The sequence below is a fragment of the Genypterus blacodes genome, unplaced genomic scaffold (genome assembly GCF_046128005.1).
Source record: "Genypterus blacodes isolate CSIRO-AG114 ecotype Tasmania unplaced genomic scaffold, CSIRO-AGI_Gbla_v1 ptg000133l_1, whole genome shotgun sequence".
Taxonomy (NCBI): domain Eukaryota; kingdom Metazoa; phylum Chordata; class Actinopteri; order Ophidiiformes; family Ophidiidae; genus Genypterus; species Genypterus blacodes.
This window is the reverse complement of record NW_027466935.1, coordinates 1,352,240-1,367,972: the sequence shown is the minus strand read 5'-3', so window position 1 is coordinate 1,367,972 and position 15,733 is coordinate 1,352,240. Positions and strand designations below refer to the sequence as shown.

Sequence of the window (15,733 nt, the reverse complement as noted above, 5' to 3'; positions counted from 1 at the left end):
TAACACACACACACACACTCTCTCGTAGCTCACTTTTTGTCACACTGAATGCAGATCATCCACTCCTTTTCTTCTATTCATACTCCATGTACTATCTACTGCTTCCACACTTGTATAATGGCTCTCTTGAAACCTACAAACACAAGTCACTTCTCTCTGGCGGTCGATGAATAATCTGCTTGATGTCCCTTCCACCCCTCTTGCTCCTCTCGCTCTCTCTCTCTCTCTCTCTCTCTCTCTCTCTCTCTGCCTCTCTCTCCCTTTGGATCCGTGTCTCTGTAGAAGTGTGACTGCCTGCTCAGTCTGGAAGCCTATTCTGCGGACCAGAAGCGGCGTGTGTGTCAGTGCCTGAAGGACAACATTGACAAACAGCTCCAGCTTCACAGGAGGGAGCCCCTCATACCACATTTTGAACAGGTACGACACAAACACACTTCTCTGAGCTTTCTCCGCTTCCAGACGCAACTGCACACAAGCCGGTACACACACCAACACGTGGGAGTGCATACATTTTCGCATTCTCCCATCGCAGATGCCCCGTGACCAAGACACACTCCCAAGCATGCATGCAAATGCACAATCGCTGCATCTCTCATTCTGTAACGCATAACACTCTGAACCTTCAATTATCTTCATTCCCTATACAGTTTCACATAGATTTGTGAAAGTGTAATGCTGTCTTTTGTCTCGTTGGCTTGAGTTTCAGGTAGATACACTTTTAGCTGTGCTTTGGTTCTGCTCAAATTGGCTTAAAGTGCGATACTTGCAGGCAAAAGGAAGATTTATTGCTGCATTTTGCACATACCAACCAAACTCTCTGTGGAGCTCATTACACTGCACTTACAGCTGGGGCTTATCATATTTGCTGTGATCATCTTGCTCATGAATACTGTGAATATTTCCCAGCGGGTCAGTTGATCTTGGGTGAGGTGACGGCGGCCTCACAAGCAAGAACGATCAATCCAAAGGTGCTTTGCGGAGGGAGAAGATAACTTAGACAAATTGAATTACTTTTTACCATCTACACCTTAGGAAATATGAGTCTAAAATAATGGGGATTGATCAAACTTGATTCATATTACAGTAAGTTCAGCCTTCGAATAATAGATGAGTTTCTGTTCTGATGAAATAGCACTTTGATATCTGTCTTTGATATCATATCTTTTTGTACTTTTATTAAACTTTCAAGGAGTTTCCAGACGTTTGAACTTGGAAGTTGTCAGAGTAGCCGACGCCCTCCTGATCTCAGTGTCACTGTGACCAACTTGTTTGCTCTTCCGGGCTTCATCCGCCCCGATTGAGACGGCGCCCCCCGGGGGTCTGTGAAGGAGACTGACGTGGCCCAGTTTGGTCATTTTAGGCGTTACCGAGGGAAATCAACTCTAAATGATCTTTTTCTTTTCTTGTTAATTATGTTAATTATCTGTTAGAGGATTTTTTTCTTCTTCTTCTTCTTCTTCCCAAAAGCTGCACTCGTGAACACGAATGTGACAAAACACTGGACCAGATAGATGAGTCCTTGTCCTCTGGAGCAGAACTCCAAAGTGTGACTGTTTAACATCTTCTCCCTCCGCAAAGCACTTTGGATTGATGGTTATTTTAAATACCTTCATTTCTTTTCTATTCTGGGCTTGTTTCCGTTTTCATCCGGATCCAAGGTGATTAAAAAGGATAAAGAGTCTAAAATGTAGATAGCTCACCTGTTGTTCATTAAGGCTTCACTTCATTAGCATATGAAAGAGGGGAAGAGAGTCTTTTATCCCAGTCTCTTTACATATGTGTGTGTGAGTGTGTGTATGTGTGAGTGTGCAAATGTGCTCTTTACCAATTCTGCCGAGCCCCAAAATATTCCAGAATCTGACCTGATTACCTGATTAAATAACATAATATTTTGCTTGTATCTGAATATTTCTCTAATAATTGATCTAATTCACCATGATCTTTACCCGATAATCAACCTTTAATATTTCAAACAGTGTGTTGCTGCTGTTTTTCTTGCATTTGCCAGGGACGGAGACGTATGCAAGTTATAAAAATAATGCAAATGTAACTGCTATGTTTAGTCCAAACTCCCATATATCTTGCTGTCTCTCTCGTACACACACATGTTTGTAAGCGTGTGACCGCGCCTGTACACTGTGTACATTATTAGAACCTCTAACCAGTTCCCTTATAAATGGAAATGTGATTGTGAACAGTGTCCTGCAGCTAAGGGAATGCATGCTTAATCATGACAACATTACTCCACATTGAGACAAATTAGTTCACTTTTGATTGCATTTATGCAAGTACCTTGGAGGGAAATAGTTTGTAGTCAGTCACCCCAATATGTCTTTAATTATGTGAAAGCCAGCTTTGTTAAGAACAGAGCATCGAAGGGGAATGTCTTTGTTGAGCCCTTGCGTGTGACACAGAGGCCTTTTTTAAAATAACACATCATGTGTGCTGCATGTTTTATGTGACATGTTGGAAGTATCCGTTGGGGAATGTATATTTATAGACAAACTAAGGACACTTCTTGTAGATAGACACATGTGGTTGTTCCAATCCTTCCTCAATGGACGCTGTATTGGAAGAACGCCTAACTTTAGATTCAGAAGCACACGTACCATGACGAAAAGCCCCTATGATGATCCTTTATATCCCCTAATTCAGCACAGATGCAACACAAAAAAGCTCATATGCACTAGAAAGACGTAATTAATCCTGATCAACAATAGCTTAAAGAATGCAAATCAAATCTATGCTGCCATAGTTATATATACAGTGATTACTAATGATGCAATGGCGAATTGAAAAGACATGGATGACGTTAGTATTCCAATAATTCAACAAAACTATTCTTTGTTCGGTATCAATGACTTTAAATCAAACTGAGGGGGAGCCGATGTTTAATCCGGAAGCTACGGTGGCATTTATATTGCTGATGTATTGTGTGCCTGTGCGCACTTGGGTATGAATCACCCAAAGAGGAGCATTAAAAAAACCCGACCTGCTGGAATGCCCGCTGACATTTCCCCTGTGTCGGAAACTGAAATGTGCCACTCTGATGCACAACATCAGCATCTTAGCCCAAGCACGCAGGTTAGTATTTTGTAAGACTGAGGTTCAGTGAGAGCAGAATCCATTTTTGAGGGGGAAGCAGGTAGGAATAACGTCATAGGCACGATGGTATTCATTCAGTAAATGAGGTTCCGTTGCTGCAGTGTTGATGTCAGCAGCTGCCCTACTTCCTCTGCTCTCTAAAGGCTTTGAACGCTGCTTTCCTTTTTAAAAATTGGACCCGAGCCCTTTTCACTTGAGATCCTCTAATCCTTCTGTGATGACTCTGCCAGCTACTGTTTTTGTGCGGCGCCTCGTCTAAAGTGTGCAGATGTTAATCGGAAGATTTGGGGTTGCTGTTTATGATGACTAACCTCAAAGCGGAATAGCTGAGGCTTCTCTCTCTCTCCCTCTCTCCCTCTCTCTCTCTTTCTCTCTCTATTTATGTTTAACCTTAAAGGCGGCATAGCAAAACCTTTGAAATAAATGAATTGCCTCAACTAACTTAAGGATTACAGTGAGCTCTTCATCTCAAACATTAACTCAAAGCTGCACACAGTCTTCTTCCTCCAGCACCTGGACTTAAAAAAAAAGGTTTTAGGATTCTTTCCACACATACAGAATGCTTCTCTTATTACCAATTATCCTTTTTCTTGTGTTGTTTTTGAATAAATCTTAAAGCATATTTGAATAGAAGTTATGTACAGAGCCCAACAATAATGTGATTTTAATGTGGGACATGTCAATTGCGTCATTTGAGTGGAAACAGCACTCGTACATCATCATCATCATCATCATCATCATTAACAATAAATCAGGTTTGCTGCTGAGCTTTTTAATAACCTTGGAGCGCAGACATAACAAACACACACGCTGCTGTTGTGTTTTCTTCCCAATTGTTTTTAAGTTCTGGGTATTTTAAGAGCATTTTACGTATAAAAGTGAGAGGGTCTGTGTTCACATCTGCTCTAATGAATAACCTGCAGCATTTCAATGAACTCATCAGTCATTTTTTGTTACATAAGAGATGTAAAATAGGGGCACATTCATGTAAACACACACACACACACATGCTTATACGTTGCAGTAAGATGGCCCTGGGGTCTGGTTTTCTGCAGCCCATTTCTGAGCTTCTTCCTTTGCAAAGCTTCCGGTACATTCTTGCCTGTGCAGAATTAGCCACTAAGCTTCTGGAAAAGTAAATTTGCACAGCCGCACACATGCCCTCCCTCTCTCTCTCTCTCTGGCTCTCTCGTCTCTCTCGTCTCTCTCGTCTCTCTCTCTCTCTCTCTCTCTCTCGTCTCTCTCTCTCTCTCTCTCTCTCTCTCTTGTCTCTGTCTCAAATGGGAATTTAACCAGGACTGGCCATTTTGCAAATGACAGCCACAGTTAATCACAGTTAGCATTTGATGAACAATGCTGCCATTCGTTCTCTTTGAGTCAGAAGAAGAAAGCAAACTCTCTGCAGTAAAAGTCATAGAGACACACAGAAAAGCTGTACAAAAAAAAAGAGTGCAAAAGCTGCTAGTAAGAACAAAGTGTGTCTGTTGGGCTTAAGAGGCTTCCTGTTCTCTTCTCTCGTATCTGGCTGTCTCATTTCACATTTATGAGAATCTGTTTTAGCTGCAGAGTTGGTTAATATGGCTTGAGGAAGCAGTGTGACAAGGACCCTCTCTCATCCCCCTCATCCTCTGACTCCCCCTCTTCACCAGCCAGATCCTTCAGATTAAGATAGAAAGCGCTTTCCTCCTCTGTTTTCCTCACACGTCCCTCCGCATCAATCAGTGTTACAGGCAGACAACCCCTGACAGCAAGAAGTCACAGGGAGCTGGCTTTTGTCAACCTTTAGACTTCGGAATTCTAAACGTTAAGCTCAGAGGGCCCCCAATAACTATAAATCTACTGTTAAAAGTGAAACATAATACCAGATCTGCTCTCCATTCGAAGTTCTTTCATCTTATAACAGGAAAATGGCCCTAAACTGTAACATTCTCTCAGAGGAAACTTACACCTTATCCTCCCTATCTTAAAATATTTCTGAATCAGTGCAGGTTGCCATTACAGGTTCCAATCCTGAATCCTCACCTGGGAGGAGATGAATAAGGCCTAAAATCGATTGTCCTGAAACCTGATAGAAGAAGTTAAATCAAGGAAGGTAAGACTCATTTTGTGAAAGTCACTGTGACTTTGCACGCGAGGAGAAGCTGATTGATATTCAACTCGTGTTCGCCCGGTCCTTTTGGTCTCTTTCACCTCCTCTCAAGGTCTTAATGGCCTTTTGCTCGTTGTCGTTGTGGGCGTTAGATTTGTTGGCGATACGCTCGAATTAAGAGAGCACATCGTCGTTTTGGGTGCCGGTAATTCCGAACGTGCTTGAAAATGTCGGAGGGTGTCCGGGCCGGCTCGGAGATTGGGCCGGGTTATAGGTCTGAACAGCCGTCGTTTGTGTCGGTAAGAAATTGGCTCATACCAGAGATTTTTGTGGCACATTGGAGGATTTTGTGTAGGACTAGAAAGTAATCGCTAAAATCATGTGGGCCTGAGGTCTGAATGCTGCTCGTTCTGCTGTAGATATATATTTCCAGTATAAATGCGGAGCGCCAAATGCCAAAAGAAAAGAATAAAGCTCCCCAAGATGAACTACGATCAATTTCTTAGCATTACTGCTTTCTGTCCCCCTTTAAACATCTTCATACGTACTGTATCTATCCTGCAATTTCCGACCTCTGCTGAGTTTTGATTTATAGTTTGAACAGAGGAATGCAAAGTAACCTACATACAGACGCAGACAGGATGCTCACATGTTTAACATTAGGGACTGGACACGGAGGGATTCCATTTGTGTCTTCCAATCAGCCCACGTACGACACATGAACAGCACGCAGGCTATATCTGGAATGTGTTGTTTTTCAGTGTGTGTCGTCTCCAGATTTAGAACCGTGGAGTGGAGCAGAGACGAGAAACCTCCTATTAACACTTTAACGTAGACAGATAGCATCACAAAGGATATGAGCTCTCCAAAACGTTATTTTATGGGATCCCTTCGTCTTGAAATAGCATTCAGTAGCAGAGAGAAGTCTTGAGTTTGCATATTTCCCAGTATATCAGGCTGTTTGTTTGGAGCCATATGGGAATATAAACTCTATAAACAGCCATGGCACCGCTGTCCAATATCTCTGCAGCTCTGGTTGCTTCACTCCGCTCAAACCTTCAATCTTTACAACTGCCAACATCAACACCAACTCACACACCGTGCGTTCACTCCCATACATGACTATTTACATTACCCCCTTGTGTCCTCTTATTTGAAATTTTCCATGCTTCTATTCATGTTTTCCCCTCGTTTTATCATCTAAAACTCCTGTATATTGATACGATCATATCCCCCCATGAAAGCCTTGTAATTGGAACTGTTTCTCATTGCTCCATTACACGCCGAAGGCCCCAGTGTACTTCAAACGAAAGTAGAGGTTTCAGGGCAAACACTTATCTTACAAGGCCTCCCCACGTGGTGAGCGAGGCTCTTTTGATGTTCTCGTCACAAAACCCACAAAGTGAACGTTTGTCTTTGGCCTGTTTCTACTTCTAATAGTGTTTTCGCCGTAACTGCTCTAAGTATGACACCGCTGACGGCCTTTTGGAGAAGACTTTGGTTCATTCACTAGTTTCTCTGCGTGTCTGTACGCTGCGTTTCTCAAATAAGGGCAGAAAATTCTCAATCTTCTTCCTCCTCCGTCTCTTCCCGCCCCGTTCCTGTTTCGTTGGTAAAAAAAGCTACAGCCGCTGTCAGTCATCTCTACTGATCGTGAGCCTCTTTAACCATCTAGTAACAGGCTGTGTGTCATACAATGGTTGAATGAATGAAATCTGTCAAGCTCCTTCCAAATCCATCTTGAGATTACGCTACAGTGAACTCTCCTCTTCCACCCTAGCTGAGAAACAAAGCTTAAGCTGTTTAGCCAATCTGTGCTCTCTCTCTCTCTCACTCTTACTCTCACTCTCTCACTCTGTTCTGCATTTCTTCATCCACACTCTCTTTATCCACCCCTCGTCTCTTTTCAATTTTTCTTTTTAATCTCGGGGTCTTTCAACTGTGGACCTTTCCTTCTCCCTGGGCGTTGGCTTCACTTCTCACTCTTCCCACCCCGTTCCATTGTAGAGATTACATTGCAGTTTACTGCAGCCACCGAGTGCAAATATGGAATCTCTCACCCTCATTCTGTCTCCCGCTGTCTGTTTTTTCACCTCCACCATGTATGACTTTGTCACTCAGCCAGTCACACACACGCACACACACACACAAGAGCAGGAACACACACAGCTCAGCGATGTTATTCATTGTGGCCTGTAGTGTAAGATTAATTCCCTTGTCTCTATTTAAATATTAACGATTTTCCCTTTGATGGCTTTTTTTTAGCTCACCGTTAACTATTCATAACTGTATTATATAATGGCAATTATGCATCAGGAACAGCAGCCGTGGAGCCTGATGGACACGGACCAAAGTTAGCACATCAAATTTTTACTCCTGTGGAATTACATTTGCTCAATTTTAATGATACTCATTCTTTACTGTAAAATGAGTGTAGCTGAGCATCCGACGAAGCTGTTTGAATGTAATTGTCCTTAATTTCAGCTACACGGTAATGAAACTGCAACAGTTTCTCCTCTCAAAAGTTCATGTTTCAAAATTCAAATGTCATTTATCACTTAAAAGCATCTGCCAAAGAGCCAAATTCCCCCTTGAGATCACATTTGACACAGTCTGTGTGGTGTGTTCGCGTTTGAAAGTCCCATTCAATATTTGCACATGTGTGATAAGAGGAGGCTTGATTAATAGCTTACACACACTCATCAGGCTCAGACACATGGCTAAACCAGACAGGTTTGTGTGAGTGTGCGTGTGTGTGTTTGTGTGTGTGTGTGTCCTATTAGGTGTGAGAGACATGGCTCTTTGCATCCAGCTCTTTGATAGGTTTTGATTCAGTGCTTTGATTTGCCACTGAGCAACTTCTAAAAATAGCAGAGAGAGAGAGAGAGAAAGAGAGTTTTCGCTCTCTAGAGAGTTGGTTGATCTTTCCATAACCATGCTCACTCCCCCTTCAATTTCTTTTTCGCTGTTACTGGTCTGACTCTCCCCCATTCTCCCCCTTTTTTCTCATTTTCCTCTCCCACCCTCTGTTTCCCTCCTTTCTCTCTCTCTCCCCCCCCCCTCGCACTGTGTCTTGCGCACACACTGGCACACACACATTATCGCCGAGCCGGCGTAGAGCTGGGACCGCAGGGCAGCAGAGCACACAGCAGAGGAGACAGAGCAAGGACAAGAAAAGAGGCACTGACACTTCCAGAAAACAGGGAAACAAAACAGGCTCACATGGTCGTAGTGGATTAGCGTCTGTTCACGCTGCACAAGTGCGGTGCCAGTCTGTGTACGACTGGATGGACTGCTCTACTCTGGGACACACACTAATTATACCAAGCAAGCATTCACACACTCGCACACACACTCAAGCATTCTGCTCGTCCAGATGCCTGTCTCGAAGGTAATGTAATCTTTTCCACTGTTGTTCTGAAGGTCAAACTAAGAGCTTTTCCTTCTGGCATTTACACCAGAGATGAAGGGAATATTTGTCTGTATTTGAGAATCTGAGGCAATGTTTGTTTACTAACTATAAGAAGTATTTGCACATTACACACATTTTGTATATCATGTCCTATTATTTTAATTATATATTATGTAATAGGATTTGATAGGAATGGTTGCCATGCTTTGTGGGGAATTTAAGTCCATTTTAGGTATTTATAATATGTGAACATTGATATAATTAAAAGACTTTTTGTTCAGTCAGAATGTAGAAACTATTAGAGTGAGTGCGTGTTTACAATTATTAGTATTGATTGTTCCCCCCCTACCCCCTGTTGCTGGTATTATCTTTATCTTATCTTTGAAGGGTGTCATCACACATAACACGTGATTGACAGTGTAGAGATAGTGTGTGTGTGTGTGTGTGTCTCTCTCTCTCTCTCTCTCTCTCTCTCTCTCTCTCTCTCTCTCTCTCTCTCTCTCTCTCTCTCTCTCTCTCTCTCTCTCTCTCTCTCTCTCTCTCTCTCTCTCTCTCTCTCTCTCTCTCCTGCATTTGACAGGAGACGCGCGCGCGTCTCCTGTCAAATGCAGCTTGTGATACAGATGACATTACAGAAAACAACCTGTCTCCAGAGACATGTTGAGAGGCCCTTGAGATGAGTGTGAGGGGTGGAGTGTGTGTATGTGTATCTGTATATTGCAGAGTCAATTGCAGTGTTGCGAATACTAACACAATATTGTTACTTCTACTGCTTTACCATACCTCCACCAAGGCCACAAAGTCCTCTCGCTGTGGCTCTGTCTCCCATTGATTTGACAGGTGCTTAGTTATGACCATGAAGGTTTGGTCCAAACATTCCACATGTGTGTTTTTGCCTGTGTGTGCTTACCGCAATTTGAGTCAATTGTTACAAAACTTGACAAGTGATTATTACAGCGCCACCACCTGGCCAACTGGTACCAAAATGGGTAAAACAAACTTCATGTGTGCTGTAGCTGCTTGCACTTAAACATGGTGCGGTCATCGTGAGCATGTCAACTGTGCATTATTCTCAGGTATCTAAGACGATGGACTCCTTTCCTGTAACATCACTAACACACACACTACATCACGGCATTCTCTTTCAAGTAACCTCTTGCAACGTCTGCATATAAGAACAGGCTGGTGAAGGCAGAGACTTGTGTTTGAGTGGCAGAGATTAAAGTGATTTTGCATTTTACAGCTCTCTCGCATGGTTCTTGATGAAGTCTCCCCTGCTGGGTGTAGTTAGAAAAGGCCAAGGATTTGCAGAAATGGCTGTGAGTCAGCGATATTATTGAGTACAAACAAATCTATCTAGAAAGTGACCTTTATAGCAACAATAAAATTATATTAGCTTAATAAAGCTTTTAAAAGGTTGCGAGGTAGTAATGGTGCTCCATATCTAAGTGATCATAGACATACTGGGATACATTTTGCTCAAATGTGTGAACAATCTGTTGCCTCTCTGTGAGGTTAAGTCTTTGTGAATGTTGTGACCTTACAGATCCTGCAGGTCTTTATTTGATGTGAGATTAGCATTTCAGGTACTGCTTTATAACGGAAACTTCCTAAACCTGAAGTCTTATTTAGTTAGTAAATGTGTAAATGTGATGAAGAGTAAGATGTAGAAGTTTGTAAAATCAGTCAAATCTAAAGGTTGTCTGAATAGCCGTGTTTTGACTCATTTCAACTGTTTGTATTCACCAAAACACCATTAGCTATGTTACATAAGTGATAAAGTAACGTCTTGCCCGCCTGTTACGCGGCTAACAAATTATTTACACTGTATTTTAATATTGATGAACTACTAACGACAGGCTTCCGTTGAGTAAAGTAGTACTTCTGTCAGCACTCTGCGCTAGCCAAGCTAACACTGGAGTTGCCCAGATTGCCGGTCCATTATCATGCTCAGCAGTTTTAATTAAGAACATAATTCACTGTAGTATGCCACGATTGACTCGAGTTGGTGTATAATATCTACTGCTAACAGCTACAATAACTGGTCTTCACCTTTCTCCAGAGACCTTCATGAGGGATCAGTTCCATTTCGCTAAGCTATTAAGCTAATGATGCAGGCGTGCACAATACGAGGGCTCTGGCACCGGCACACCTTGATGGAACGCAGCGAGGGTGACAACAGTCTGCCGGCTTCCCCTCTGCGTGCTTATGAGCGTAGCCAGGTAGTGACGCACAATCATGCCCGAGGGTAAAGCTGTGTAATGGGGACGGCGACCTGTCATGGTGGGACCCGCCGCACCCTCGTCAGGCACCACCTGTGCGCTGCTTAATGTGATTTTCTACATTGACAATCTGTGCCTGCGCGTCGTTACTGTACAGAATCCCTTCGTCAGGGTTTCAGACGGAAGAGCGGTGGCCCAACAGCTGCCGCGCGGCCTCTAAATGTACGGAACTGTATGTCCAGCGGCTGTGAGTCACTGTGGTGTGTCTATTTTTACGTCTGTTTGGCGCTTTCGCGTGTCTGCCATGTCTGTACTTGTGTGTTTACAATGGTTGATTGTGTATCCACGTCCATTGTGTGCTTTGTGCATCCTGTGGGACGCGGCTTTAGTGCCTTAATGTCTTCACAAAGACCCGGGGGAGGAGGGGGAGATACGGAGAACGTACAGGCACAAACGCACACGAGAACCAAACACATACAGTAAGTACACGTTGAGCAATATTTGCAGATGCGCGTGCTTCTGCGGCCACAATGCAATCATACAGTGTGTTATAAAGAAGGACAGTGAATACACACACACACACACACACACACACACACACACACACACAAATACGTTCTCGTGCTTCCCTCTGAGCTCTCGCTGCTCATTTGTCGACTCTCATTACTGCTATCTCCTCCCTCCATCCTCTCTCCTTCCCTCTCCCTCTTTCCTTTTCACTTGTTTGTGCAGCTTGGGAGTCTACCTTCTTAGCCTCATGGGCTTTGTCTCTCTCCTCTCCTCTCCTCTCTCTCTCTCGCTCTCCCTCTCCCTCTCTCTCTCTGTCCTGCACAGTTCAGTTGGCCTAGCCCACACTGACGGGATCACACACACCAGGCAGCCAGCCACAAACATTCACACACCCCTCTGACAGAGGAAGTAGGCCACTTTAATAGGGATGCGTGGAGTGCCTGTATCTGTGTTTAGCGGATTGTAAGCTGGAACTGCTTCCTCTTTGCCAGGTAGGGTTTATGGACTCTCATCATTTCTAATCCATACATGCTCGTTTTAGTGCTAATACGGAGGAAGTTTCATTTAAATGGCTTTTATGGCAATTTGAAAGGAATAATTTTTGAGTAAATGTATGCATGAGGGTATATTTGCCTATATTGTTTAATAGCTGGCAGGTAGGGAGCGGTTTGGTCACACGGAGAGAGAGGCAACACACAGAGAGATGGGAGGAAAGATAACAGAAAGCAATAAAGGCTTATTTATCTCTGGACATTTTTATGGCAAGCTTTTATGAAGACTTAGGTGATAGTTATGTGTTTGCTCGCTCCCTTTCCCTCTTTCCTTCCTTCCTTCTGTAATTGTTTGTCCCCTCCGCAATATCGCCTCCCGTTGAACGCGCAGCAGTTGTAAACAATATTTTCTGCACATTTGGATGGTGTGTACCCCTCGCCTGGCCCGCTCGTTTCAGCCTATTCTGCCTTGGCGATGTGCCAGTCACATTATTTAGCTCGCCACATGGCCGTAGAGTCAAGATAGAGAGGGATGGAGAGAAGGAAAGGAGAGGAAAGAGCGCGGGTGACCATTATCAACAAGCATGTCAAGAGCCGAGCAGAAAGTGATCGAGAGACGCGGAGCTCAGAGAGGGAAAACAACAGGAAGCACACTGGGGAGAAATGTTGTTGTCTTTTCCTCATTAGGGGAATTGTGGGGTTATATTCTCCTGTTGGAAGGAGAGAGTGAGTGAGAGAGACAGAGAGAAATGGAGCGTGAGTGTGTGTGTGCGCGTGTGTGTGTGTGTGCGCGCGCGTGTGTGTGTATATATGAGACTTTCAGAAGTTAGTTAAGTGGGAGAAAGATGCATGGAAGATCTCTCTTTCCCCTTTGCTGCATCTGTCCTTCCCTCTATCTTCCGTTTGCTTGTCCCTGATCAATAGTAGACAGTGGCCTTCCTAGCCGCCCTCTCCCAGACACACACACACACACACACACACACACACACACACACACACACACACACACACACACACACACACACACGTAAATGAGATTTATTGTCTGGTCTTACACAGTGGGCCCCAGCTTGAACAAATGAGATGTTTGTTATTGGCTATAGCTGGGACAAACAATGGCCTGCTCTTCACACACACACACACACAACGACAAATACACACTACCACACACACACACACACACACACACACACACAGAAAGAGAGAATGATTGATGGACGCATCCTCTCTCACTGTCCTCTCATTCACACACACACATACAGTACACATTTACACCATTCACGCACATATACGGCACATTCATATTTATGTACAGTCGTGTGAATGGCGTGTGTGTCTGCACATACACAAACACACACACTTCATTCTTGTGTGTGACGGCCTTTTCCAATCTTATTCAGTGGTCACATTGTCTTCAGCTGGCGTCACGTCGGTGACATTTCCTCCCTCGACCGTTGCCGACTATCAGCGATGCCTTTGCATCTTTGAATATCACCCTCCACACACACACTGCCGGTCTGTGCTATTCCGTTGGCTGTAATGCAGTTGTGGTGTTATGATAACGCAGTAATATTCAAAGATATATGAACTATATCTATTCAAATATAAATGCTCCAATTGTGATCCAATAATTACATGAATTAAAAACAAAAGACAAGACATAAGAATAAGACTAAAATGTACACCCACACAAACACTTAGAATTCAGTAAGAAAACTAATGGCTCCACTGCTATTTTCAACCAAAACTTGTTTCATAGTTTTTCAACGTCTCAGTTAACAAGATGGCAGTCATGTTTCCAGTTATTCATCAGACATCCTTTCTCCCCCTTTTTTGCCTTGATCTGCAGCCTTGTCTCACTTGTTCCCTCGCTCCCTTTTGCCATTCCCTTTTGACTTGATCACAGTAGAGACGTCTGACAGATAAACGACCATTACCTCCTAATCCCTGGTTTTTCAGAGAGAGCCGGGCCAAGAGAGGGCAGCGCACATAATGTGACAAGGATTGATCGTCTATATGGTCTGGACCTTTAACGAGCTATTGGTCTTACACAAAGCAATAACGACCTCATGGATGAATCTTCAGGCTATAGATTTTCCTGCACATTATGGTGCGTGTGAAAACATACTTTAAAATATATTGAAATTGCACGGACGGATACACACAGGCGCGGCTGCAAACACACGGGCTCTCACACACTTACTCTCAGTGCGGCAGGATGTCGATCATATTAGGTGGTACGTGACAAGCTCACCAGGAGCGTGATGCAGCTCCTCCACATTGACATGCACAAGAACACACAAGAATCTGGGTTAGATATCTGACTTGGTGACCTTATTGTCAACTGTGCGAGTGTTTTTATACAAAATTGGTGTCTTGCAGCAACTCATTTCAATAAAGTAAAGAAAACAACTATGTGATTGATGGAAAATAACCTCCTGAAATAGGAAAAACTTGACTTTTGACAAAAAAAACTATTGACAGGTTGTTGAGGAAGATAACATGCAAAGTGACAAACCGTTATTTTAGGACAGAGAATTCTTATGTATGGTACACATTTTACTTGAAGAAGAATTTGTACAAGGAGTTCTTGTATAAGGAGTCCTTCTACCTTCTCTGTGTCTCCATCTCTGTCTCTTCTTTAGAACCCAAAGTGCTCCACTGGGTACAAACATACAATTGGATCTTATAGATGACTTACAAGGCTCAAGTTGCAGTGATTCAGGCCGTTCTGTTAGGAAACACTCTGAGCGTTTGGCCTTACTCTAATTAAAGTCTGATGATAAAGCCGTTTACTGTACACGCCTGGATCGATTGGATTCTCCAAGTATAATGACGCGTTACCTGATTGCAGTCTGCCCACTACTCCATAATCTTGTTCCGTTGCTCAGGGGAAACATACGATTTGTGCCGATTTTCATCACGCGAAGATACATAGATGCTGCTTGAGATATCAGTGTTAAAATACATGCAGGGAGTGATCTCTGTGCAGCAAACTTTGGTCTTATAGATTTTCTACTTCAGATGCATTCCTCTGAGCAGTAATGGTGCTATTCTCCTACATCCATTCACTATAAATTGCATATACTTTATTTAGTTATGACAGTACAGCATTGAACTTCCAAAGGTGACATTTTTAATCAAGGTGGCTGCCAAATGTTCATGTTTTCCCTCCCTGTCCCTTAAATGACCTCAGAATAAATCAATGAGTCAAAATCAGAAAGGAACACCAAAGAATAGACTCCGAAAATTGATGTAGCCTGAATACTGGATAATGGTCTGAATATACAGTTTGGGGAGTTGCATCATTTAGGCACCATGCCAACTATCCCATTGGTATCACACAGATCCAGCAGTGAATCAGTGGGAGGGAAGGAGGGAGGGAGGAGAAACAAAGGGAGTGGCAGAGAAGAAGAGAAGGAAGGAGAAACCGAAGCTTTGGCAGGAAGACAGATTAGTTCAGGTTGGAGATCAATTTGACAAATCTAGCAAAGGAAAAGATTAAACCCATAACACATGTCGTCTCGAACATGTTCTTTATTGAAATGTCTTCCTGTAAAACTGAGAACATGCAAAAAGGGGAAGAAAAGGGAGAAGGAGAGGAAGATGAGAGGCGGCAGCTAAAAAAGGAGATAGGGGGGAGGGGGGAGGGGTGTCAGGAATACCACAGCAGAGTTCATAGGTACGTCTTTAGCCTCTGAAGGACACGCAGCGCACCTGCCCTCGGGCTAGGGTCTCCGGTTGTCATGGTAACTATGGGACAGAGTTCACATGAATCCCCTGGGTGACCGTCAGAGTGTGTGTGTGTGGTTGTGTGTGTGTTTTAATGTCCTCCTGTAATCTTGAGCTGTAGACCTTCTGAGATTCAGTCCTTGACAGGGATGATATTTGCCACCTCAAGGAA

General features: G+C 43.4%; 1 protein-coding gene across 3 annotated transcripts in view; it reads left to right on the top strand.

The window, feature by feature from the left end:
* rgs3a (regulator of G protein signaling 3a) overlaps positions 1-15,733 on the top strand; it is a 110,067-nt gene that overhangs the window by 58,984 nt on the left and 35,350 nt on the right. For 2 of the 3 annotated variants that reach the window (XM_076163656.1, XM_076163657.1), the window contains one exon: positions 283-417. In XM_076163656.1, the coding sequence (XP_076019771.1) occupies positions 283-417 (135 nt within the window). Of the gene's footprint in view, positions 1-282; positions 418-11,675; positions 11,830-15,733 lie in introns of those variants that run through there. The other variant, XM_076163658.1, reaches the window with a different exon arrangement.